A 25,129-nucleotide genomic window follows, 5' to 3' on the forward strand; every position below is an offset into this window, starting at 1 on the left:
ACATGGAGGTTTCTCACTGCGCCGACTCACCTGATTTAGTCTTATTTTAAAACAAAGCTGCGCTGATTCAGTCTGTGAGTAGGAAAAAGGAAATATATTGATTGTTGTTTCAAGGTTTTACAGGAGACGGCAGAGTTATGGTGGTTGGGGCCCGCATCGGCTCCACGCCAGGAGAGAGAGATCCGGGCATCGTCAGCAATCTACGCAGCCTCTCCATAAACTAAGTGAGCCAGGTGGTGTTTTCAGCAAGCAAATGCACAGCTACCACTACACACACACACACACAGGATAGAGAAATCACACTACCATGTGGTTTTATTAATAATAATAACAGTATCTCTTTGAATGAACATTGCAGATACATATTAGAAAATAAATCAGAAACAGGAGAGACGCCTCCAGATTCGTGAAAGTGCCTGGAATAATTCTGTGCTATGTATTCATCATTTTCACCATCAAAGCCACTTTGCCAGAAATTCATCTTGAAACAAAAATGTGAATTCGCCCCCAGTTAGAAAAACGCAAACATTTGTTTTCACAAAGCAAAAAAAATAAATCAAACTTGTAGATTTGTCCCGGAGTTTTTCCTCAGAGGGGCCTTGTGAACAACGACCACTGCTTGCATGGATATGGCTCGATTGTCTTCATCTTAAACACATTATTGTCTTGATTCTATTTACACAAAGAGCATGAGGCGCTCGTCTGCTCTGAAGCTCCTCTTACTTCTGAAGTGGGTGGAGTGGAGTGGTGTCTGATCAGAAACAGGCCTGGGTTAGATGGTTCACTCCACAGCTTGATCTCAAGTGAAGCACACACACACACACATTATGTGTGTGACCGGACCTGCTCAGAAATATCCAAAGAGCAACAAAAAAAAAGAAAAAAAAAAGAGAGACAAGATTGCAAGAAGCTAAAAGTAGAAAAGGGAAATAAGTTGTTTTTTATTGTTTACTAATTTAACCATTTGCATATTTTATGGCACTGAATGATTATGACATACATTAGGCGTTGATAAATGATTCACTGTAGCTCGCTTTGGTCTCAGTAACTTTTTCTTATTGTGTACTTTTAATATACTCCAGGGTTTAATTTCCATTTTTTTTAAATACATTCTCTCTCTCTCTTAATCATTAGTTACATCTTATTTCAAAAGAGTTTAGTTCTAATATATTTTCTCTCTAAAAGTGACAATTATTGGTCAGTCTGTGAAAAATATAGTTGATTACGTCATCTAAAATATTTGATAAATATTTAAACTGTTGTTAGGTATTTTAAGACTTATTGTGGAACGAACCTTTTTGACGCCAAGCGTTCAAAAGTGACATGTGTAAGCCCTATTTTATTTTTTCTCAGAGCGCAACACAACAGCAACACAAACAAAACGCAGCTGTCGTTAATTTAGGAAATGAAGCACAGAGATAACAGTTTAGCCCTGGACAGCCCTGTTTGGTCCTACAAAGGAAAACCTCGGTACAGTAAGTGGATGTTATGTTTTTTTTCCTCTCCTCCGTCTGCACTGACATCATCGATAGTGGGGCTCCCTGCTTCTTCTGCAATGACAGTAAAATCAATGAGCTGCCGAGGTGCCGTCCATTGTTGCAAAACTCTGCTTTTAATGATAAAAACACAAACTTTTTTCCCTCTTTCAATGTTAGGATAAGACATTTAGTGAAAAACGGATTGATTTTCTTGAGCTATGCACTTCCATTTAACAAAAAAAAATATTTTTATTACGTCTCCTCAGTTCGTTCTTTCTTAGTCTTTATAACTTTTCGATGCAAATATCCCTCTGTTACAAAAATAGACTTTTTTTTTTTCATAAAATAATACACATAACTAAGTTTCAGTGATATAATCATCTGTTAAGGTAAATAACAAGGTTGTTTTTTTTTTTTTTTTAAGTAAATGTTAACATGAGAGATGTGAAGCCTAGCACCATATTCTTCATATCCCGCCTTCACAGACACGACTTTTCTAAAATCATTCCTCAATAACTGGTTTGGGAAACAACTCATCTTTTCCCCTCTTTTCTGTGGACTCCAAGTTTTGCATATTCAGGTTAAGCCCAGATCAGATTTTCCAAACCAGCTCATTGTCATCCCACAGAAGCTGCGACATTTCAACGCCCCCCCCCCCCCCCCAACCACCCACCACCCACCTGAAAAAAACCTAAAAGCTTTATAAACTAAACCAGCCAACATATTAAGATAAAGGTAACACAGTTTTTAACCAACACATCTCACAGGCCATTGCTTCACTTTTTGTACAAACTAAAACAAAAAGAAATAAAAGCGAAAATTAAAACATGAAGAAAAACAAGTCCCAAACACTGATGCTACAAAGAATTAGAAAAACGTATATACAGGACCCTGTATTCCTCGACTCTCCGGGTAAAGTATCATAGGTGTTGGCTTGTGTTACGTAAATGTTTATACAGGCATACAAAAAAAGTTCTCCTTGCTTCTTTTTTTGTTGTTCAGGTTAAATAAAAGCTCTTATTAGACCAAAACTGAAGCAAAAAAATATATATATCTGCCACCACCTCCATTGCCGATGAGTCCAGAGTGTCCGACACCCTGTTGTCCCTCCCTTCCCTCCACCTGTTGTTTCCTGGATCAAATTCAAACAGCAGCAAGTAGCTTAAGCCTTATTTCCACCAAGCGGAACAATTCAGTTCAGCGTGCCACGGTGTGGTTTGGAACGGTTAGACCCTGATCCGGCAAGTGTATCCAGGGCGGGGTGTGTGGGCCTGATGGTCAGCTTCATAAATGGCATGACCTCATACCAGCGTAACTCAGTGTAGCCCGCCAATCAATTCCACAAAGAAAAACATGATACACTAAACTAAAATAGTCAACCATAGAGGACATCCAGCATCTCTGTGCTCTTTCTTCTTATCATGTGACAAGCTTTGTTTAAAGCTAGTTTAAAGATGTTAGGTTTTGTGTTTCCACCGACCATCGCACAGAAGTGATGATTCTCTGTCGACCGATCAAAGGACGGCAGTGTGTCTAGCTCCATCTTAGATTGTATATAAAAATGGACACAGCATTCCTTTTGGAAAAATGTAGGACAGAAGTGTCAGTTAGCCACCAGGGGGCGACTCTGCTGGTCGCAGAAAGAAATCTACCGCTTGTTTCAGCTCTTCTTCAATTCAATGTTGTCTATTTTGTAAATTATTTACAAAATTGAGAGGAAAATAGACAATAAAGCACGTACATATGATATTGTCCTGTCTCTGAATTTCCAGTTACAAAATCTGAAATGGCGCCAGTCACATCACAAATGTTGAGGCTTCAAAACCGAAGTGGATTTGCAGCTGAATCACTACGTCCATCTTTATACACCGTCTATAAGCTCTGCCCTTGAGGAGCCATACCACTGTGCTTTAGGGCTGTCACTTTTTATTCCAAATTCAGTATTATTTGCAATGAGGGATGTAAAGTTCAAAATTCAAAAGTCTCCTAAGCACCTATTAGAATCCAGCAGAGGGCTCATATAACGTTACCTATCCTATCATTGAAAAGGCAGCTGCTGCCCAGGATCGATGGAGATCATGTTTGGGGACCAGTACAAAATTTTACACTTTAGCAAAGGCGGCCACAGCAGCGACAGCATCTTGGAGATGCAAAAAATTCTCATAAAAAAACTGTGTGTTCCTGGGACATCTGTGGACTTGTCCATGGGTAATATTGTAAATAAAAAGAGAGCCACACTAGATTATCATCAGATTGAATTACTTGTGTTTCTGGCAAATAATATTACAAATTCAGTTTGGCCATTTGACTGACAGGTTCTACCTACATTATTACATTTTAATTAAAAGTTGTTGGCGCTTGCTCCTGTTGTTAGTGATTTCCCATTCTGGGATTGTTTTGATCTTTCTGTACTCAGTGTTGTATGTTACGAACAACGTTAACAGCCCTGTGGATGAGGGAATAATTATAATTATAATAATAATAATAAAATTGGTGACAGTAATAAAAACTTTGTAGTATTAGGGAAGCAGCAACAGCGTTTGAGTGTTATTTTTGGAAAAAGTGACAGCCCTACTGTGCTTGGTACCCCAAAAGAAGGGTGCCAAAAACTGGGATAGTACAGATCGGTTATTTTGGTACCCATTGCAACGGTTGATGATGGAAACACAAATAATTGCATAATGTGCCAAAATGAACCAAACTGTACCACTTGGTGGAAACGGGGCTTTAGTGCCAATCAGGTTCATCTGGCTCTCGTGTGTTTCGGGGTCTTAGTGCCAGAGGTGAGACCTTCTAGAGTTGGACATCATACAGAACTACAGTCCGCCCCGCCTGACCCCATGTCTGTCACCAGATGACGCTGGATATGCTGGTCTCTCGGGGGAGCAGCGGCAGCATGGCGTTGTTGCCGTGGGCCTCCTCCAGACTCTGCTGGCGCGGCGACTTGGACTGTGGCCGCTGTCCGTTGATGAGCGTCATGGGGATGTTGCAGTAGGTGTGCTGGTTGCTTAGCGAGGAGAGCGGTGGGAGCGTGCCGCCGGGTGGCAGGTCGTAGTCGTAGCTACGGTAATAGTGTTTCTGCCTCATCTGAGTGTGGCAAGAGTTGTGGAAGGTGGAGCGCAAGTCCGGGTGTGCCGTCGCCATGGCGGTGGAGGTGGCCGCTGCCATGGAGATGGCCGAGACGGTCTGGAGCTCGCTGAAGGGACCCTGCTCGCTGACATCCAGCACCTGCTCGTGGGAAATGCTCAGGGGCTCCATGCGCTTGAAGGGCATCTCGTAGAGTAGCTGCTTCCAGAATTTGGAGTTGAGCTTGTTGCTGGGTGGCCCGTGCCACTTGATGACCGTCAGCATCTTGATGGTGTGTTTGAGTGCCTCCACTTCCTGGTAGTTCATGATGCCGCGCAGCTCGGCGCACTCGATCAGAATGACTTTGATCTCGCCGGTCACCAACATGTTGCGCAGCCGCGTCTCCAGCTCAAAAATGCTCCACCCCCTCCGCACGACATAGCTGGGCGTCATGACAATGATGAGACGCTTGCTCTGGTCCACGCATCGCGCTACGTCCTCGATGTAGGCTGGACACACAGACACAGATGGACACACAGACCACTTTGCATTAATACCACCACGTGAAAAAAACACAAGTTGGGTTGGTTTCTATTTGCTAATGGATGATGAAAATGTGATGTAGGCTATTTGAAGAACTCTCTTGGCCTTGTTGCGTCTGTTTACCAAACTGCCACCTTTCATCAAAGTTCCAAACAAACAAAACCAATTAACTTTAGATGAGAAAGGTGTGATTTCTGAGCTTTCCAATTTAGCGGTTCTAAATTAAACATCTGTCAAAGTCCAAATTTCTGCAGTGTCACCACCTCATTCAGGGATATGGCCTGAGGAAAATGAAAAATTAAACAATAAAATGTGTTTATATATTCCTACTTAAATAACATCTACAACCTCTGCAGCAATTAAGAATAGAATGTACTGTATTTGTACAGAATAATGGAAAAAACTAAACAATGGGAATAACATTATGCTAAACATACAGCACTCATCTCTCACCAGCAGGTTTACAATTAATATTTTAATTTCTGCTGCTCAGGTCATTGTAAATATGATTAAATTGTGTGTGTATTTTTCTGCTGGTGAAGCAAACATCTCTCTGTCGGCCTCTAGGAGCAGTCAGCCTGAGAGTTCATGGAGACAGAAACCTGATTAAAAAGTAAACTCGGATTTGAAGTCACCCTTTTGTTTCATCATGACGAGTCAATCTTGTTGATAATTGGCCGTCATGGTGTAATTTGAAATACTAATGCCTCCCTGCAGCTAAAACTCCGCTGTAGCTTTTCAGTATACGTTAAACCAACCAAGCAAATTATTATTTTATCACGAGTAAAAAAGAAAGAAACAAACGAGACTGGATAAACGGACGCTTTATAATTAGCTAATGAGTCGTAGTTTCATTTTATGTTTTGAATTGATTAAACTTGAAGTAAATCTGCCCTGCTCTGGCGACACTTTATAGCTTTGTGGATTACACTCCTCCACCTTACAAGTCTTACAATCAAACTGTAATGACTGATTCACAAAATCAATGCTACATAACATGGCACAGGAAAATCACTCCTGCCCTGATCTAAAAAGAGGTGTTGAACCAAAACAAACAAACTAAACAAAAAACCATACAGAAAATGCAATACAGGCATTTTGAGCAGTATTTCTTTGATTCATCATTTCAACATATTTAAGTGACTAGAAGTACAATGTTTTTTTTAAAATAAAAACATCTGAAGTAGCTGCAGGTCAATAAAAAGTCTTCTAATCTACCAGCTAGAAAATCCTTATTTCCATTTTTCACCAAATGATGACAGAAAGACAAAGTGTACATATAATAACGTTTTGTGTTACTGATCTGTTCTGGAAGTAAAAAAAAAATCTGGGGGAAAAAGTACCTCTAAGTAGTCTTGTGTCATCCTGGAAATGATCATTGGTGAAACCTAAACATAGATATTTACATTCAACGTAGAATCAAATGTCAAAGTACGATAAAAGCATTTGAAAATAAGAAAACAGTCAAAGTGGGGAGATGGTTCTGGCATAAACTGTACGTGTCCACTTGTGTTTTTGTTCCACGGGCGATTTTTTAACATGAATCGCTCTGACCAGTTTATTCCAGTTTAATATGGGACATGTAGCATAAAAAGTACAAGGATATGGCTTTCTATTTCAAGGAGGGACTTCTGCCAAGTCCTTGTGAGGAGAATAGTGAATCTGCACTACATTATCACTGTGACAAGAGGCTTAAAGGAAAAGTTCAGGATTTTTCAAGTGTGGTTGTATATGAGGTACTTCTACGATCATTTGCCAGTGTGTTAAATGTTAAATGCACTTCCTGAGAGCTTCCTGTGTTGAGAGGCAGCCGAAAGTGGGCAGGTGTGCGTTTGCCACTTGACTAAAGGCTCAACCTCATAAAAGCTATGTCACTTTCAGTCTCAGCCGTCTTAATGGTAAAGGTTTCTTTGGACTTATTAATCAAGATGTCACCAAAACCCTTCAGACGACTGTTTATCAAATGCTGTGAAAGAGACCAAAACAATAAGCTCTAAGCTCTGTTCACAGCCTCACAACTAAATCTGTAGCACCATGGGAGACTTTGACCAATCACAGCACATATCAGAGAGAGCAGTTGCTCCTATTGGCTGTTCCATTACAACTACTCTGGGGTCCCTTCTGTGGACAAAAAAAGTGCCAATATTGACAATGGAAGTTTGTTTCAACAACTCTTTTAAGCACTGATGTAAAAGTGCTGATCTTCTTTATGGACTATAGTGTGGTTTTCAAAAAAAAAATTTGGTTGCTGCCATTTTTCTGTCTCATCACTATTGTGCCACAAGGCGACAATGGATACTTCATAAGTACCTCATAAACATCCCACTCCAAAAAAATTATCCTTTGAACATGTGTTAAATAATCCATCATACTGTGCAATAACTCACAGCTCAAGTGGGGGATTATTGACATATGCTAAAAAAACCCAAATGGCTAAACTGTATTAATCTATAACTGAGGATTTTGCTTCATCATAACAGCTCCTGAGATGCTATTACACTCCCACTGCAAACCAAATGTTTACACATGGACACAATACGACAGTGAGCTGCAATAGAGGAGCACTTTCTTGTCCCCCGATCCTTGAGTTTTTATGCCATTTTCCCATATTACATCAGTCCCTCTGCATCGAGCACATAATCATAGCACGGGATTCAGTTTAAAACCTTGGCACAGCGCCACTGAGGATAATTAGTAATGTCGGCATGTGCAGGAAGACGGGCAGATGCAAGTATTGCAATGACAGCTAATAACATAATGATATTATCAGAGTCATCTGTGTGATTAGTTAATCAAAGATAAGCACGGGGCATGAGGAGAGGCTCCATTAGAAATACACTGTAGCAAAACATGCATTTAGATCCATGCAGGAAGAGCTATGTGATTGTACATCATTACACAGCAGCATGCACAGGTATAGTGTGTGTGTGGAGCTGGAGAAGAATCGTGGACAGTTATAATGATAGGGCTTCTTCTTTCTGCTAATTATGCTGCAAATGTATTAAAAGGCTATTATGCCTCCCACAGGCTTTGCACAGTGAAGATAATACACTTCTCATACTTGAGCACATAAAGAACCAACCAGTGACTCCAGACCTCAGCTGAGTATCTCTATGGAACAATGCATGGCTGTGTTTTTTAACTAAGTTTTACAAAGAAAGACAAAGCAGGTCAGAGTAGCTGCAGGAACCAACCCCAGCAGGTATTATTATCACATTCCCACTGGTCTAAAAACGACTGTAATACTGCATTTAAATTGGTTTTTGACCAGGTGTAATGTGTTTAAGAGGCATTAACTAGCAGGTCAAAGTGCAGGTTCTTTTTTTTATTAGTCTGAGGTCAGCATGAGTGACCCAGGTGAACACGCTCATTTCTTTTTCAATTTCTTTATTTTTGGCGTCAATGCATTATTTCCGGAGTAACGCTAAGACGCGTTCAGTATTTTTAAAATTTCGTCTTACTTCACTGGTTTTGTTTCCTATGCATTTGTTATGTCACATTTCACACATGACCAACCTGTGTAATAGTGTAAATCACCTTTTTTTTTTCGCGAGTTCACCTCTTTTCACCCTTTCTTCTTATGTTTTTCTACATTCTTATATGAACTGTGGGGGAATCCACTAATTTTAGATTCCTGTATGAGTATGGGCTTAGTCAGTGTTTCCCAATCCTGGTCCTCAGAATTCCTGAATCGGAAAACACTGAGCTAAGTGATTCTTATTTTGTAATATTTTCTTATATTTTGGTTGAATGTCCTAACCGAACAACACCTAAATGTCTCCTGTTTGCTGTCTGATGCACTCACGCTCAGCCAATGGTTAGAACAAGCTCATTTCACAATGATACACTTGATGCAAACAATGATGGCCTTGCAGGTCTAGTTATGCCACAACACGAAAAAAAAAAAGGAGGCAAATCACCACTGCACTGACAACACGAGCAACACCAACTGACAAAACAATTGACACAACGTGACATCGCCGTGAGAGAGAGAGCTTACTTCCTGTGGGGATCAAGTCCCTGTCTGGAATGAAGAGTTTATACCCATAATGCTTCTCCAGGACATCGGGGAGGATCTCCAGTGCAAAGCGCTCCTCCTCACGGGTCTCCTGGCTCCACTGGTCTGGGTCTACTTTGGTGTAGGACAGGTAAGCGTCATAGTCCTTGTTATCTGTAAGGTAAGGACAGACGTGTTTATTCACTTTAAATCCTTCAAAAAGGGTATTTGAAGTTTATGATCACTGCTATGAAGAAAAAAATAAATGTAGAATAAAAAAAAAAAAAAAAAAAGCATTTCAATTCCCTTAAATCTTTGCACTACTACATGTACGAGGATTAGAAAGCTCCCAAAACCGCTTTGCTTCAATTAAATGTGCATGTTTTATGATTGGAACATAATGTTTCCTGCTTTGGTCAGCACTGCTGAACCCCCGATGCTCACAATCTATTTTCATACCGGTGTACAGAGAGCTGTTCATTTCAGCGGGGAGACTTCACAGAGGCAGAACGCCTCCATTACACTGACTGACCTCTGGGCACCTCTGCCCATCTGAGTGCTTTTCATTACTGCACCGTCCCCGCTGACCAATCATGTTCCCTCAACAGCTGCTTCGCCAACTGCAGGCAAAGCAAACCAGACTCCACTCGAAACTCAATGTCCAACACATCACATCACATAAAGGAGACAGACGCCACAACACTGCAGACATAAGTTACTGTAGATTTGCTTTTAAAGGGCTGTGCTTTCACAGTCATGGCCATGTAGAGAGACAAAAAAGGACTTTTAATACACATTGCCCTGATATGATATAATGACATGTACATTTAATTGGGTTGTCTAGGGTTGTAGGTTGTCTATGCACACTACACAGTTCCTCTCCAGTCAATAATTGGACTGATGAAGAGATGGAATTGAACTCTGTCAACTTAAAGAATTGTGGAATTAGTTAGAAATGGTGCTCGTACACTGGAACAAAAACAGCAGTCCAATGAATGATGAGGTGGAAGAAATAGAATTAAAAACCCTTTAATAAATTATTAATTCAACAAAAAGTGTGTAATTGTTCCTAAAGCAGACCTAGACCGGAAGTTCCAATTAATGCTGTTTTTTAGTGTGTTTACTGCGTCCTTACCTTGTTTACGAAGCCCTGAAGGTTCTAAACAAACATTTCAGCCACTGCTGAGAACGCTGTGTTTTATTGTAATCTCGGGCTCAGCGAGATCTCGGAAAAAACCCGGTCCGGTTATGTAAACACCGGTTCTCCCGAGCAGCAGATCCTCCTATTACGGGCACATCTGGTTGCGTACATTGAACCGCAGAAGAAGAATAACGTCCGTTGTGGAGGTGTTTCACGAGCGTCAGTGTCTTCTGACTCTGGGTCTGACTCCAGGTCAAAGTCATAAAAGGGACTGCAGCTATTTTTAAACATTGTTAAAACAATGTTTTGATAATGAGGAGCAGTGCATCCACCGTTCCAGAGGGGGGAGCTGCGCTTCTGAGAGCTGGTGTGCTGAATATACTGGCCAATCACAAGACTCTGTCTTCTGGGTGAGAGAACTGAGTCTCAAGTCTCGCGGCTTGAGACACCGTTTCCATTTCTATCGGCTCGTTTACAGCAACTAGGAGGTTTTTGACCATAAAAACAAGTTAATGTATGTAAGTAGACCTCCATAACTAATATATGTGCAACAGGACCACTCTAGGTCCGCTTTAAATTGTAGCTGAATTATGTAAATTATTCAACAAACAATTTCTAGACCTGGGGTTTGGAAAATGTCTGGTTTTGGAAAACACAGAATTCCATTTTCCATGTCCAGCTTTGTAATAGAAAAGGTCTTTCTGCCATGTACTACAGTTTAGTTTTATTTCTGTGTATGTGTATGCGAGTGTGTGTGAGAGAGAGGTATGTCACAGTTTGGGTTATATTGCACAAAAATGAAAAATCTATACTTTTTTTGTTTTTGGTTATCCCAAAAAAAAAGAAGTGTGTCAGAAAAAGATGGGGGAAAAAAATGAAAACTGGGACACATGGTGCTGCAGTGTGAATGCAGCCTGTGAAGTGAACTCATTAGAGACATGAGCACTATGGGTTCTTGTCTTCATTACGACTCTGGATCCTCTGCTGGAGCAGGAGTTGAGGTTGAAAAAGTTGCTCAGAGAAACAGCAGAAGAGGAGGGATGTCTGCGATAACCCCTCCATTTTGCGCTCCTTCCTTCCTTCCTCCCTCTGGGCTGAGAGACTGTCAACAAGATTCACTCACTTCCCAGTGGGGATATCGCCACTCTTACATGGCACTATGTAATTAATTAAATCTAACTCATTTTTACAACACGCAATTCATTTTTACAACATCAGGGACATGAAAAAATAATTAAAATCTAACCTTACAATCACCTAGTGTTACCAACTCGGAGGCTTATATTCTACTTAATGGGGACATAAATCTGTTTTTCTCTGCACGCTTTTTAAACAAAAGCTGTGTAGGCGGATCAAGAGCTATTTTAGTGGAGCTGATTCACTCGTCTGTAGTGAGAGCCGGAGGAAGAGGAGGAGGGAGGGGAAGGACAGGGTGAATCTTGAAGGTGGAATGACCTTCTTGCATCTTGAAGAGCAACTGCTGTGGCACATTTGAGGATGCAACACACCTACGAAACCGCATGCTGACTTGGGGGTTCACTGATGTTTGCAGCGTGCGAAGGAGGAGGGATTTAATGTATGCACACATGAAGAAATCCCACAGTCAGATTGTGAACTCTTGATCTTACAGTAAAAAGCAGCGGGAGAGTCGGAGGCGTAATCTCTGGGCTCCGTCGCGTTTAATGGCGAGTAGATTGGAACGTAACACGCATACTTAACTCTGAAGCTACAAAAGCACATGGGGCGGACTGCTAATGAGCAGCTGAGCACTTTCATTTTTTTTAATCATACCGTTTTGTTTTCCATAATTTAATTCACCCACAAGAATACGGGTTTGCATCTGACAGTAGGAAGCAGACTCGTAATTAAATTTTGTTTTAAACAATTTGGTCCTCGGTGCTTTGCTTCAGTGATTCTCTGGTTCTGGGTTTATCATATTTACACGTGTTTGTTACATAGTTAAAACAAATGGGGTCTTTTCCGCAGTTATTGATATAAATGTAGTACGCTAAATATAAGAAACACCTCAAGGTACGACTGCGGAATTAGGATTCAAGACTAATAAATCACTTCCAAATTACTCCAGAAAGGGCTACAACAATTTATCGACTAGTAATCACTGCTAATACCGAATTTAACTGCAACTCTGATCACAGATAAAAGAGTAACTTATGTTCTGTTTTCTTTGCTACACTATGACTGAATATCTGTTCAATTTAATTTATATTATAAGTCCATGATTTCGTCTGAGAAAATACCTTAAAATGCAGAGGAAATGGGATCATTACAGTCTCTGTGTATATGTGTGTGCGCGTGCATGCGTGAAAATCATTATTGCTCAGTATTACCAAACTGCACTGAGTGGCAAATGGAGCCTCATAATTCCACGCCGCGCTGACAACGCTGACATCTGTGTTTATGGCGAGCGGGTTGATGAGCTCTCCCACCTCCTCGACAAGCTTGTTGTCATCATGAAGACTATTATTGATCCCACTGACACCCACACAATGTGACAACAGAGTGGTCTTTAACTAAATTGCACTGCTGACAAACGGCTGACAGTCCGTGTTATTGTTATGTAAAGTTTAAAATTGTACATGTGGCAGGAGATGGAGGCGTGCGGGCTGGCGTGCGGGTGGAGAGAGGGCGGTGTTGTTCGAATGGCCGCGATGAAAAGAGAGCACTTTCTTGGCAGCGTGTGCAGAGTTATGCTGCAGAGAGAAAAAAAATACATTTCTGTGCATCCGAGGCACTGGCTTCAGGGTGTTACTGATGAAAAATGTGTGTGTGTGTGTGCAACTATAACTTACATGCAGCTACTTTTCCCTGTCAGTGCAGTGGTTACCATAGAGATGGAATCTCGGTTTAAAACCTTCTGTCATTGCCTAGCGACTGCTTTGTTTCAACCCTGGGTTCCTTTTGAATACTTCACATCCTTTGCTTCATTCCTGCTTTTCATGTCACTGTGGCCCCATTCAGACCTGATTTTAACATCTCTCCCATAGATTGTATAAACATGGAGGCAGTCTTCAAGTTTGAAGGAGCCTGGAAAGTAGGAGAGACATAGGAGTCAGCCGCCAAGGGGCGACAAGGGAAAATAAGCCTCTATTCCCCACTTGATTTAAGTTATAAGTTCAGTAAACATTTTCCTGAGGAGTTAATAATCTCAATCACAAATTTTGCTCCCATTTAGAGGGAAATTGATGATAAAACAAGGAATAAATAAGTGGACACCAGTGCAATTGACAGGCTATTTTTGTCTGATTGGACGAAATAACCATCTTCAGTCACCCTATTGCAAAGCACAGCTGTTCACACCTGGCATTAAAAAGCATCGTGGATGCGTCTCCTGTGACTTATGTTGTGTCTGTTTGTGAGACCAAAATCATTATTTTAATGAGTCAACATGAGAGGAAAAACAGTCACGAGTGAATTAAGTCTCCAGTAAATTTGCTACAACATTAAACAAGATTTTTTCTTTTTTTTTTTAAAGAAAATGATGATCAAAGTGGTGGTAGCTATAAATTAATCAATGCATGGCTGCTGATTAGTGTTTAAGCGGCCATAGATTGGTCCTAACGCACATATATGTGAGTTATGGAGGTCTACTTACATACATTAACTTATTTTTATGATCAAAAACCTCCTAGTTGCTGGAAACAAGCCGATAGAAATCGCTCATCGATGAAGCTCTCGTCAGCCGCGCTGTTTCAGACTGAAATCTCACCCCCAGAAGACAGTCTGTGATTGGCCAGCCAACAAAAGCTTTCCCAACTGTCTGGTGATTGGCCAATAGCTTTGTCACAACTCCTCGCCGCAGTCCCTTTTCCGTTTACGAGTCGGACCCAGAGTCGCTCGTGAAACACCTCCACAACGGACGTTCTTCTTCTTCTGCGGTTCAATGTACGCAACCGGATGTGCCCGGACTAGTGCCCGGACCAGGAGTATCTGCTCTTCAGGAGAAATGCTGTTTAAGTAACGAGAACAAGTTTTTTCAGACATCTCGCTGAGCCCGAGATTACAATACAACACAGCGTTCTCAGCAGTGGCTGAAATTTTGTTTCGAACCCTCAGGGCTTCATGAACGAGGTAATGGCGCAGATACGCACCAACAAAAACTTTTTTAAAGCGTCTTTAAACGACTGAAAATGCATCAGCTAACTAAGCATTAACTAACGAATCCTAAGGGACAGATTATGTTCATACTCCGGAATATGGACAAATGTATCTTTAAACCACCTCCAAATGTGGTTTTTGCAATCGGATATGAGGACCTGTATTTAGTGTGATCTGGATATGCTTGGATCTCTCAAGACGGATGTGAAAACAAAGTCTGAAAGGGGCTTGTAACTTGTGGCACTGGTTTTCCACAGTGCACATTTTTCAGAGGCGTGCGAGTTGTCTGTGAAGTGCTCTAATCGACTGCGGTGTGGAAGGAAGTATCCGCAGTCTCCTGAGAACTCTGCAGGCAGCCTTCTGTGTCTTATTGAACCTGATCCACTTTATACTGGAGAACAAATTGAAAATCTGTTCCTATCTTCAAGCAGTCACTTAGGCAACACAATTAAAGGAGACGATTGTTGTTCGGTGTTAAGTTCAAGCCCGACTTTTCCCAACACAAGTGCCTCTGGGTCATCTATTTTGGCAAAGCTTTGGTTTCCGGTGCCGGAAGCCTTGCACAGCCAGAGGTAATGACTTTCACTGAATTGTGTGATGTACAGTAGCAGGTGTCACAGTTAGAGCTGGGAGTGTGCGAGGAGAGAAGCGGGATACAGAGCACTTTTTTACCTTTTAACACTCATAAGTCTCTCGCTGTCTTCTTTTCCACTAGGTACAATCCCTCAGCGTCTCTGAACTAATCTCATTCCCCCTGAATTCATTGCAGTGCCAGTGCTTGAGAGACTCATTACAGAGGAATCAAATTAAAACTTGCTCCTTGTCTTACTTTGATGCATTCTCAAGCCAAGACTCATCCACCAGGTCCAATCAGGGATGTTTTCTTTTACTGATGGGACCTGAGAGTCGATGCTTTTGTCTGGAGCAGGGAATCTGTTTTGATTTGTTTTTATATATATATATAGATATAGATATATACCTCGATATATATAGATATATGTAGAGAGAGCTCATCACAGTGTATTATCCTTTCCCTCTTGAAGAAGAAACACACAGAGAAGAATTACCTGTATACCTGCAGAATAAATGCTACTCTATCCTTTGTATTAGCTTTCATAATATCCATCAAGTTACAGCTTCTCCTCATAGGGTATATGGTAAGTGTAAGGTAATTGGGTTTTATGAGTATGGATTTTTAATTCTCCCTTTGTCCTCCTCATCTGTAAAGTCGTACCTTCATTAGATGACACTCACAAATGTTCAGATATAAAATGAACAAGCAGAGCCAAATAAAGCTCACTACAGTGTTTGCCTGAATCCAAAGGTTTACACAAGGTTCAACAGAGCTTTCGAAGACTAATTCGACTGTATACAACCTTTTTAAAAGGCAGTGTATGTAAGCATCGGTCTTTAAGTGCTTTGTTGTTAGTAATACACATACATGAAACATGGTGTGATTTTTGAGAGTTGGCTGATGGTGATTTTGCGTCCACTATTACAATTAAAACGTGCCTTTCTGTTAATTTTTAATGACAGTGGTACAGGTCTAACTATTATATGCTACACAAGGCAGTTGTTTTTCTCCATAATAGTGGTGCGACACAATATTACAACAATGCATCATTTTCCGGATTATCAATACACAAACAATTAGGACGCTCTAAGTCGATTTCCCACAAATTTAACTCACCGGTGTCACGACTTCAATGGAAGACAAGGGTGAATGGATATCACATCCTGCTTGATACCTTTTTAGGATCATTTTGTGTACTATAATTGGACAAATAACATCATATATCACTGTAAAGATTGTCTTGTAATACTTTGACAATTGCAGAATCACTGTGTAATGCTCTAAGTTAGCCAGCATATACCAACTTTCTTTTCAACTGCATTAAGAGGGTAATTACACAACAACAACCAAATGCACACAAAACACTAAAGAATTAAAATGGTCGAAGCATTCTCTTTTTAACTCTGCAGCTCTGTGTCTTTGAGGCTCATAAAAGCAGTTTGTTTTTGTTGAAACTGTTTGAAATTCCAAACTTCACGACCCATAAGTCACACGCTGTTGTGTCGGGGAATGGCGCTCATCAGGAACGGTTTTACAAGGCTGCTTTGTGATTAGGTTCCAGCAGGACACATATGTGGCACATAGTTTAAGAGACAGTTTACAGAATATTTTGCATTAACTCTTTGATTACACTCCACTCGTGGGTTGTAAGAATTCCAAGGAATAGCCTAACTACAGGAGGTTGTTTCTCTATCACTGACATTTAAACTGAGAAATCACACCCATATTTACAGAAAAATAACTTTGCCCCACATGCACGTTCAAGAAATGGGCCAGGTGTTTTGTGAGTAAAAAAAAAAATGCAGAGCAGCACTGATACTGCACAGGTTTGGGATTAAATCCCCACAAAGAAAACACAGTTTCCACAGTAGCTTTACAAATCCTCCACCAGGCAACAACACTGTGGAATCCCAGATTATTGGAGATTATGTGTGGCACTTTACCTCCGTCTATGTCCTCACTGCCAAAGTGGTTCCTATAGAAGAGCATGAGCTCAATTCTGTAGCACTTGTACAGCGTCACCAGACAGATCAGCAGCATGAAGATGGCTCCCAGTCCTCCGGCCAGCTCCACCGTGTACATCAGCTCCGCTAAACACAGCGAGAGGGAGACAGAGGGGGAGAAAGAGACAGTTATATGCAAAGATTATATTGAGCACTTTATGCCATGTTATACTTTACATTTTCTTCTACTATAGTTACATTTCAAGTCTTGTGCACTCTGTATCCACACTGCCGACATCATATTACAATTTGAGCACAAAACATCAGCACCTGTGAAATAATGCATGATCCCATATGCTGCATTAATGCCTCCATGTTGTGAAAAGTGTTTGCACACATTTCTTTGTAAGTGGCTTTTAATCATCTCCCACAGTTTTATTTGTTTATCCACGTGTCCGTAATTCTTGCTTTTGCTTTCCATTTTTCTTCTTTGCTTGTATTGTCACTGAGTCTGGAAACATAACTCTTACTGAAGTCAAAGCACCAACCACTTCTGTAACTGTCACTTAAACGCCCCGGGGCTCAATTGGATAATAAAAAAAATCTGATTGAGGCAACTGGCTTGAGAACAGCATGTGACAGATTCAAACTGCTGCACTTATAGAGATATTGTGTGTGTGTGTGTGTGTGTGTGTGTGTGTGTGTGTGTGTGTGTGTGTGTGTGTGTGTGTGTGTGTGTGTGTGTGTGTGTGTGCGTGTGTGTGCGTGTGTGTGCGCGTGTGTGTGCTCTGAGAGGTGGAGGGGAGGTAAAGCTCCCGGCTGTTTGTCGACACACACTCGGAGCAATCCGTCATCACTGTAGCCCGATGTGAACTCATGAGAAGCATCAGTGGATTCTGAATGCACAGAATGCTGTGAATATATTTCAGGTTTACAACTCATTCTTTTTAACATATTCTGCAGAGGCCAAAGTGGAATTATTCAGCAAGATGTGAGGTGATATTACACCACAGGACACTGATCTGAAACATTAGGCTCTATGGTCTGGTGCCTTGCCTTGAAAATCAAGTCCTTTGCCATGTTTTTCATGATCTCATCTCTCTCTCTCTCAAGGTCTTACTTTACTTTTTAGTGTGTTTTTTTCATGTCGCTCCGTCTTTAGCAGGTTAACATTTCCTCTTGGCTGCACCTCACAAAAATCAGGGTGGTCAGCCTTCATTGGCTGACTAATGGACAACAGCAAAAGGCCAGACGACATTGCCTGGCGCACACATAAACATGGATGGAGAAGTCCTGCGTGCGTCTCCATCCATCATCGACACCCATTTAACCTCAGGGTGCGGGGCGCCCTTCCCACTGCAGCGGCCGTCAGCCTGACAGCCCTCATGATAAAGAATGATGTTCTGGAAAGCTAACGAGCGCAGCCCGCACCACTCCGTTGTGCCTGTCCAGACAATGACCTTCAGGAAGACTCTCAGATGTACGGACAGACGCAATTATATGCAAAAGTTAAGTGCAAACAAACTGAATGCAGCAGGAACACGGGCTTCGTCCTCTTGTCCTCTTGTCTTGAGTTTCGCTTCTCTCAGCGTGAAAATCGACCTCAGCTAGTTCACTTTTCTGAAACTGGTGCTGCGTCTAACGAGCCGAATCCAAGCTACTCCACTTCTCCTACCTCTCCTCATCACTGTCCACTCTGCCCTCCTGCCTCAGATATCTGAACAGCGTAAATGAGCCAGCTGCTCCTCAAGCAGCAGAGATTACAGTGCAGGGGGCCAATTCTTCTCTGCCTGGCCTTCACATTTTAGCAGCGCTGCAGTGGGACAGATTAAGACAAATTAGCTCCTGACGACTAGAAGGCTGGATTTGATGGAGCCACTTGGCACTGGGTGATTCATCAACCCTTTCTCACCTTCTTTTCCTGAATCTCTGTCTCGAAAAGGCAACAAAAAAGTGAGGGGAAAGGGAAAAGGCAGAGAGGGGAATGGATGGTAAACGAAAACAAGAATCTACCTGTTATTTTTAAATAGAAAGTTGGTAGTACATTGTTGGAGGAAAGTTGATCACTGGAACATCTGGACTACAATAAGTACAGGTACATCACTGTGCTACTATATTCGACATACAAGTGAAAAGTTATTCTGACTGATGTGTGTGTGTGCAGGGGACAGAGAGAGAGAAATGAGAAAGGAAAAAGCAAAAACATACTCACGCTGAGAACACCAAATGCTCATGTCATGTGTCGTTATCGCAACTTCAAGGGACAAGCAAGGAAAACTGATGCGTATTGAAAAGCAGAGTAAACACTGGCTCCGTGCACTTTGCTACAACAGATGCCACAAATAACAACATGGAAACAGGTCAGTTTCCCAGAGAATCCTAGAGAAATGCTCCCTGAGATTTCATCTATGCAGCACAAGCCCCTTTAATATAGCAAATGAAGGAGAACTAGGCTGCCATCAAAGCTGGATCCAAAGCTGCAAGCTTAAAAGAGAGGGAAAATATCTAATATGTAAATTTATTCAACACTGACGACGTTAACTCTGCAGAGACCCTCCTCTCGCAAAAAAAAGAGTGTGCGTCGACTTAAAATCATCACAGAATGAACTTTCAAGCTGTCGTCAGTTGTGAGGTGAAAAGCTCAAACAGGTCTGATGGAATAAGGAGACATTGAAAGAAAGCTGGTGATTAAATAAAAGTGAGGGTGTGTGTGTGTGTGTTTAGTGAGGTCAGTGACAGTTTGTCGGCCATCATCATTAACACCTATGGCTGTCTGTCTCTTTCTTTCTCGCATACTAATGCTTCTTAAGGATAAATAGGCTTTCTACTCCATCTATAACAGGGAGATAAAACAGCTCTGTTCCCAGAATCCTCCATATTTTTCAGCTTTGAGTAAGAGTCTGTGGCCAAATTTTTTATTTTTTTTACCTACATATCAATAGATGAACTTAGAAATGAATACATTAATCAGATGCTTGTGTGCATGTGGGCCTTGTTGCCTTACCTTTCTTTGTGAGCTGGATGTTCGCTTGTCTCCGTCCGTTGCCGTTCTCCACATAGCAGGAATAGTTTCCAAGATCGTTCTCCTCCAAGGAGTCGATGGTCAGAGAGATGGCCACCTCCTGCTCCCCCAGGTGCTCCCGGACTGTCCTGTAGGGGACGACAGAGAGAGCGAGAGAGAGCAGAAATCCTTTATTTCCTCTTAAAGTAGGCATATTTCTCCCAAGTTAACATTGTTTTCTGGTCCTAATGAACATGTCTGTGCCATGCTTTGGTCAAAATACCTTAAGGATGAAGCACCATAGCAGTTCCCCCACCCTGCCAAAACAGCCCTGTTCAGAACGCTCGGTTTTGAGTGCCTGTCTCTTTAAATGTCAATGAGACACAGGAAACTACGTCAGCGTCACTGAGGCTCCAGCAGCTAACAGCAGTTAGCATTTGAAAAAGCCATAATTTCAGACTACAGCTGGCACATTGCCGTTATAGGATATGAAATGTAGCCACTGGACACGTACATTCTCTGAGGCTGGAAGTTTGTGTAGAACTCTGTGCTGCACTGTGCAGCCAAGAATAGAACACTTCGCGGACTTCTGCTCTTCCGGATACTTTTGCCCTCGCCTGCACTCTCGCATTTTTTTTTTAGGAACAAAGCGGAACTCCGCGAGACAACAATTCTAGGAATTTACCGCATTGTGACGTCCCAATGAGTGCGGAAGTCAACATTGTGTGTTTTATCTCCTGTAATTAGACTGAGGCAGATCACAAAAACATGAGTGAGTCTTCTTTTTTCCCACTTTGCCGACTCATAGGGCCGTTAGAGTCCCAAATGTAAGTATTAACATGATTAAAAAGTTGTTTTTGAATAATATGTCCCCTTTAATTCATCTTTAAAAATACATGCATTGAAGATTTGATAGGCAATAGAAAGCAGTACATTTCAGGAGCTTCTGAATTGAAATAAGACCAGGTACACACTTTTATTTTATGGCATTGTGGTGTAAATGAAAGCTACAGACGATGCCTGAATTTACAGTTAAGTCAGTTAACTCTGCTTCGACACATTTCTCCACATTTTTGACTCAGAGTTGGTCAAATTAAACCTGCGTGTGGGCTTTTTGGGGAAATTTGAACAGCAACATGACTTCAAATATTTGCCCAAACACAAAGTCCAGCTGCTTCAACACTGACTGTGAGGTGCGCATCAAAGACGCCACTGACAGTCTCCGTTTTAAGAAATCTGTCGGGGAAGAGAATAAACACACAGCAGAGTAAAAAAAAACAACATGAGATGACGCGCAGAGATTTTTGTTTAGTCCTCGGGTTTGCAGGTATATAACATTTGATCAGATGAGACGGCGTAAAGAAGAACTACGGGCGCAGGAGCTCAGTTAAAACCATGTTTTTTCCTTCGCTGACCAACAAAGATGCTTGTTGACATAATATATATTTGTATTTGTGAGGCCTCTCAACAATTCATCTGTGGGTCCATGTAAACTTTTTAACCAACCATTTTTTTTGACTGTTCAGTACAAAAGAATTTGATGACATTTCTTCAACTGGTCAACAATCTGACTGACACATGAGCTTTTTGAGTGCATTGTGAAGGACATAATCAGATTTTCCATATCTGCTAACATTAGTGGCATTTTTTTTATAGTCATCATTCAAAACAACAGTCATTCCTTTCATGAAAAATATTCCTTTGTTGACATTCTGAGGCTCCCTATGTTAACTGCTTGTGACATGCTGGTATGAGGATAATAGTATGACTGTCATGATGCACTACAGCCTTGACCTACCAGAGAACATTTTGCCACAAGGGTTAGCAAGAGAATATAAAGCCCTTCTGATGTTTTTGTAAAACAGAATTCAGCCGTGACATGGAAAAATACTGGAAGCTGTGACTGTGTGATCACAGCGCATGTAGCATACTGTGGCACTCAAATGCCTCTTTCTCTTCACTGAACACTTGGCAGGATGTTGTCTTCATTAGAAAAAAAAAATTGGATTTTACCAGCCTCCTCTTCATTATCAGTGTCGTCCTCATTTAAATGGGGTGTGAGGACAGCATCGTGCTGAAGCCAACTGGCTGCCACGAGAAGCAGCAAGGGCGCTAACAAGCCGGAGGAAAAGCCGGCACACGGGAAGACCCTCGAAATGTCAAGTTTTACCTTTATCACATTTCAACAAAGTAGGCACTTTCTAACTAAGCTGTTCTTCTGCTGCGAATGGAGTACGAGTCTACAGCTGGAGCTCTGTGAAGCTGCACATCAGCAAAGATGTGACCTAAAAAAAACTAAAGCTGTTCCTTCTAATTACTCAGATCCATGAAACATTAAAGCATAGTACTCGTCAGAAAAGTCAAGAAATAGCTGCAAATACATTATTGAAAAAAAAACTGCACGACCACTTTAAGGTTTAGGATTAGGAGCGGGGCAAAATATTGATATAGTTATGGACACACCGGTGCAAAACATGAATATTTTATTGTAAGTGGAACTTTTTTAGGCATTTTTTATTCATCAGTTAGACATATATGGTGATGTACAATATTCATAGTCATAATTGCAATAAATTAACGGCAGTATTGTAGAGAAAGGCCACCATTAGATTGGTTGTTTCAGTGATGGTATATTTATCATATATAATTATTTCCCAAACTCTTATATACATAAGTATAAGGGAATACAACAAAAAAAAATGCATGAATTATGTATACAGTATTGAAATAACAAAAACTCTGCAGAAAAGCTATTAGTATTCAGTGTGACCTCCTCTTACATTTGATTTGAACAATAGCAAGATCCTAGTTCTTTTAAATGAAAATTGACTGGAAAAAGAATGTCATCAGTCTAAAATGGCTGCTGTGAAATAAGTATGCTATGCCTGGTTTATTCAAGAGACGTTTAAGCATTAACTTTGCTGTCATATACAGTATGACCAACTTTTACTCACATCATTCCATTCAAAATGAGATCAGAGAATTGACAGTTCTGCATCAACAAAGCCAAAAACAAAGCCAGCAGGAATCTAATGTTACATATTTAACTACAGAATCAAAACAGCCACAATTAATGGGGGAAAGATGTTTATTCCCTGATTACTTTCACACATTAAATGTGTGAAAGTACACATTGCAAATTTTGCAAAGTTGGCCTTGTGTCAAAAAGGGAGATCTGGAGCATGTCTTGCAGGAAGACTTTTCCCAGGTGTGTTTTAAATGTCCCAGAATGCACTAATGCTAGCAAGGTCGATTTAAAAAAAAAAAAAAAAAAAAAGTAAAATAAATGAGCAGATGGCAAAATAAACTCACTTCTTTGTAAAAAGCCTGGTTAAAGCATTTGTAACAAAAGAACAACAGGACACCTGATGGCTAACGGAGCAGAATCTCTCATGCTGAGCTGCTGTAGAAAAGCAGGAATGATGTATGAGCAGATCATCTTTCTAAAGGTAAAAATTGTAGCTATTTCAAACCTGCGTTTAATGATGCATGGGGCTAATAGTGTGAAAAGGTATGTGTGCCACTTGGGCATTCATCTGCTGCCTGCTGCAGGGCATTTGAATATGAAATCTCATCTAATGCTTGTTGATCAATGAACAGACTAAACAAAGCCGACTGCAAAGTGCAGGCCAGATAAAGACAAAGTATGATACAACCGCTGCTGCTGCCGCCATGGTAATATCTTACAATAGCTTTACAAAGTGCTGCTAATAACTAGTATCTCACACCGAAAACAGCACGCTCGCGGGGAAATGTATTTTATTGACCATGTAGAATGGGGAACAATTAGAGGTAATCATTTTGAAGATGCATGGAGTAGCTGCTTTATAAAAACATATTAACAATTCAAACCTTTTAAACTCATGTTCTGCACACAGAGTCAAACAGATTACTTCATGGAGTAAAACTCGGTCAGCTCAGTATTTTGTAATATTCATATAAGAAAGTGAAAATATAAAAGGATATGTACTAACTTACATTTCTTTTTCAATTACTACAATCAACAGCCCCCAAAAATAAAATAATACAAAAGTAGTATATATAAATATATATATTATATATATATATATATATTCATTTTTTTAATAATAATTAACAAGATAGAAGGTTAACTAAAATAACTAATGTGTTTGTTCGCCACAAGGTGTCCAGTTATTCTCATGTCCTGCTCTCTTTCGGCCGCTAAATAATCCATCCGTTTCTTAGCGAAAAGTCCGCTAGCTTACATGCTAACGCATTAGCAAAAAATTTGGTTATTTAAAACGAAATATTAAAAAAGCTTTAAGCATTTGAGGTTAGATGTATAAAGTTTTATTTTAACTATATGCAGCAATGCTGCATAATTTCTTGCTAAATACTCTTAGTAACTTATGTAGGGTTAGGGTTGGATTACTGAAAACCAGGAAGTGGCCGTGCATTATCGTCAATTGATGAAAAATATTGCAATATATAACAATTTGCTAATTTTGTATAGTAGAGTTTAATGATTTGATCGCTCTAGGACAGAACACCACTTATACTCCAGAGTATGAAATAAAAGATGTGAGTTATAGATGAGACTGTTTATTCTCTCCTCTTGAAGCGCGTACTGAGACAATCGAGTCCTTCTAAAGCCTGGTTCACACTGCATGCGTCGCAGATGTGTTGCGGCTGCGTTTCACTTGGGTGCCCATGTTAAGAAATGACAGTGTTCACACACTGCACGGATGAGCTGAGCGTCTATTTTTGAGCTCATGTGTCTTGCCTATGTAACGCACACAGTTCCTAGCAATAACAGACAGAGAATGTCAATGATACTGACACTGTAGCAACAATGTTATATAAAACTGCCCCTTTTATAGTAATATTAGTCAAGGCTGAGTCTGAGTACATGAAAAACATAACTTAAACATACAGTAAAACAGCAACGCAGTCAGTGTGTGAACCCCGTCACAATCAGCTTGACACGGCAGATACGACGCATGCAGTGTGAACCAGGCCTAATACAACAGTTGTGACAATGGCTTTTACTGTTGTACTACTTTTACTGTGTGCACCTTCAAATTACACACTTGAATGTACTTTGTTAAAGGAACACACCAGTGTATGCAGTGTTGACCTTGACTTTGGATAAGAAATCCAAGAGAAGGCCATTAATTGTGTAACTGTTGAACAAAACGCTTGGCAGGCTACCTATTAAGGGCAATGTCGACTTTGTTTGGGTAAGAAATTCGAGGGAGCAGGTATGGGTGCTGCGGAAAATTCAAGAAAAGTTAAGTAAACTTTTTGAG

The 25,129-nt window shown here is 40.7% G+C and overlaps 1 protein-coding gene across 1 annotated transcript in view; it reads right to left on the reverse strand.

Annotated features, from left to right (window-relative positions):
• Nucleotides 1-4,325: 4,325 nt before the first annotated feature.
• LOC310934382 (interleukin-1 receptor accessory protein-like 1) overlaps nt 4,326-25,129 on the reverse strand; it is a gene marked incomplete at both ends in the record, with an annotated part of 194,251 nt that continues 173,447 nt past the window's right edge. Inside the window, 5 exons of the mRNA XM_083898094.1 lie at nt 4,326-5,053; nt 6,431-6,475; nt 9,088-9,258; nt 16,859-17,005; nt 19,863-20,008. Of these exons, the coding sequence (XP_083754220.1) occupies nt 4,326-5,053; nt 6,431-6,475; nt 9,088-9,258; nt 16,859-17,005; nt 19,863-20,008 (1,237 nt within the window). The remainder of the gene's footprint in view (nt 5,054-6,430; nt 6,476-9,087; nt 9,259-16,858; nt 17,006-19,862; nt 20,009-25,129) is intronic.

Source organism: Microchirus variegatus (genome assembly GCF_963457635.1).
Source record: "Microchirus variegatus genome assembly, chromosome: 1".
NCBI lineage: Eukaryota > Metazoa > Chordata > Actinopteri > Pleuronectiformes > Soleidae > Microchirus > Microchirus variegatus.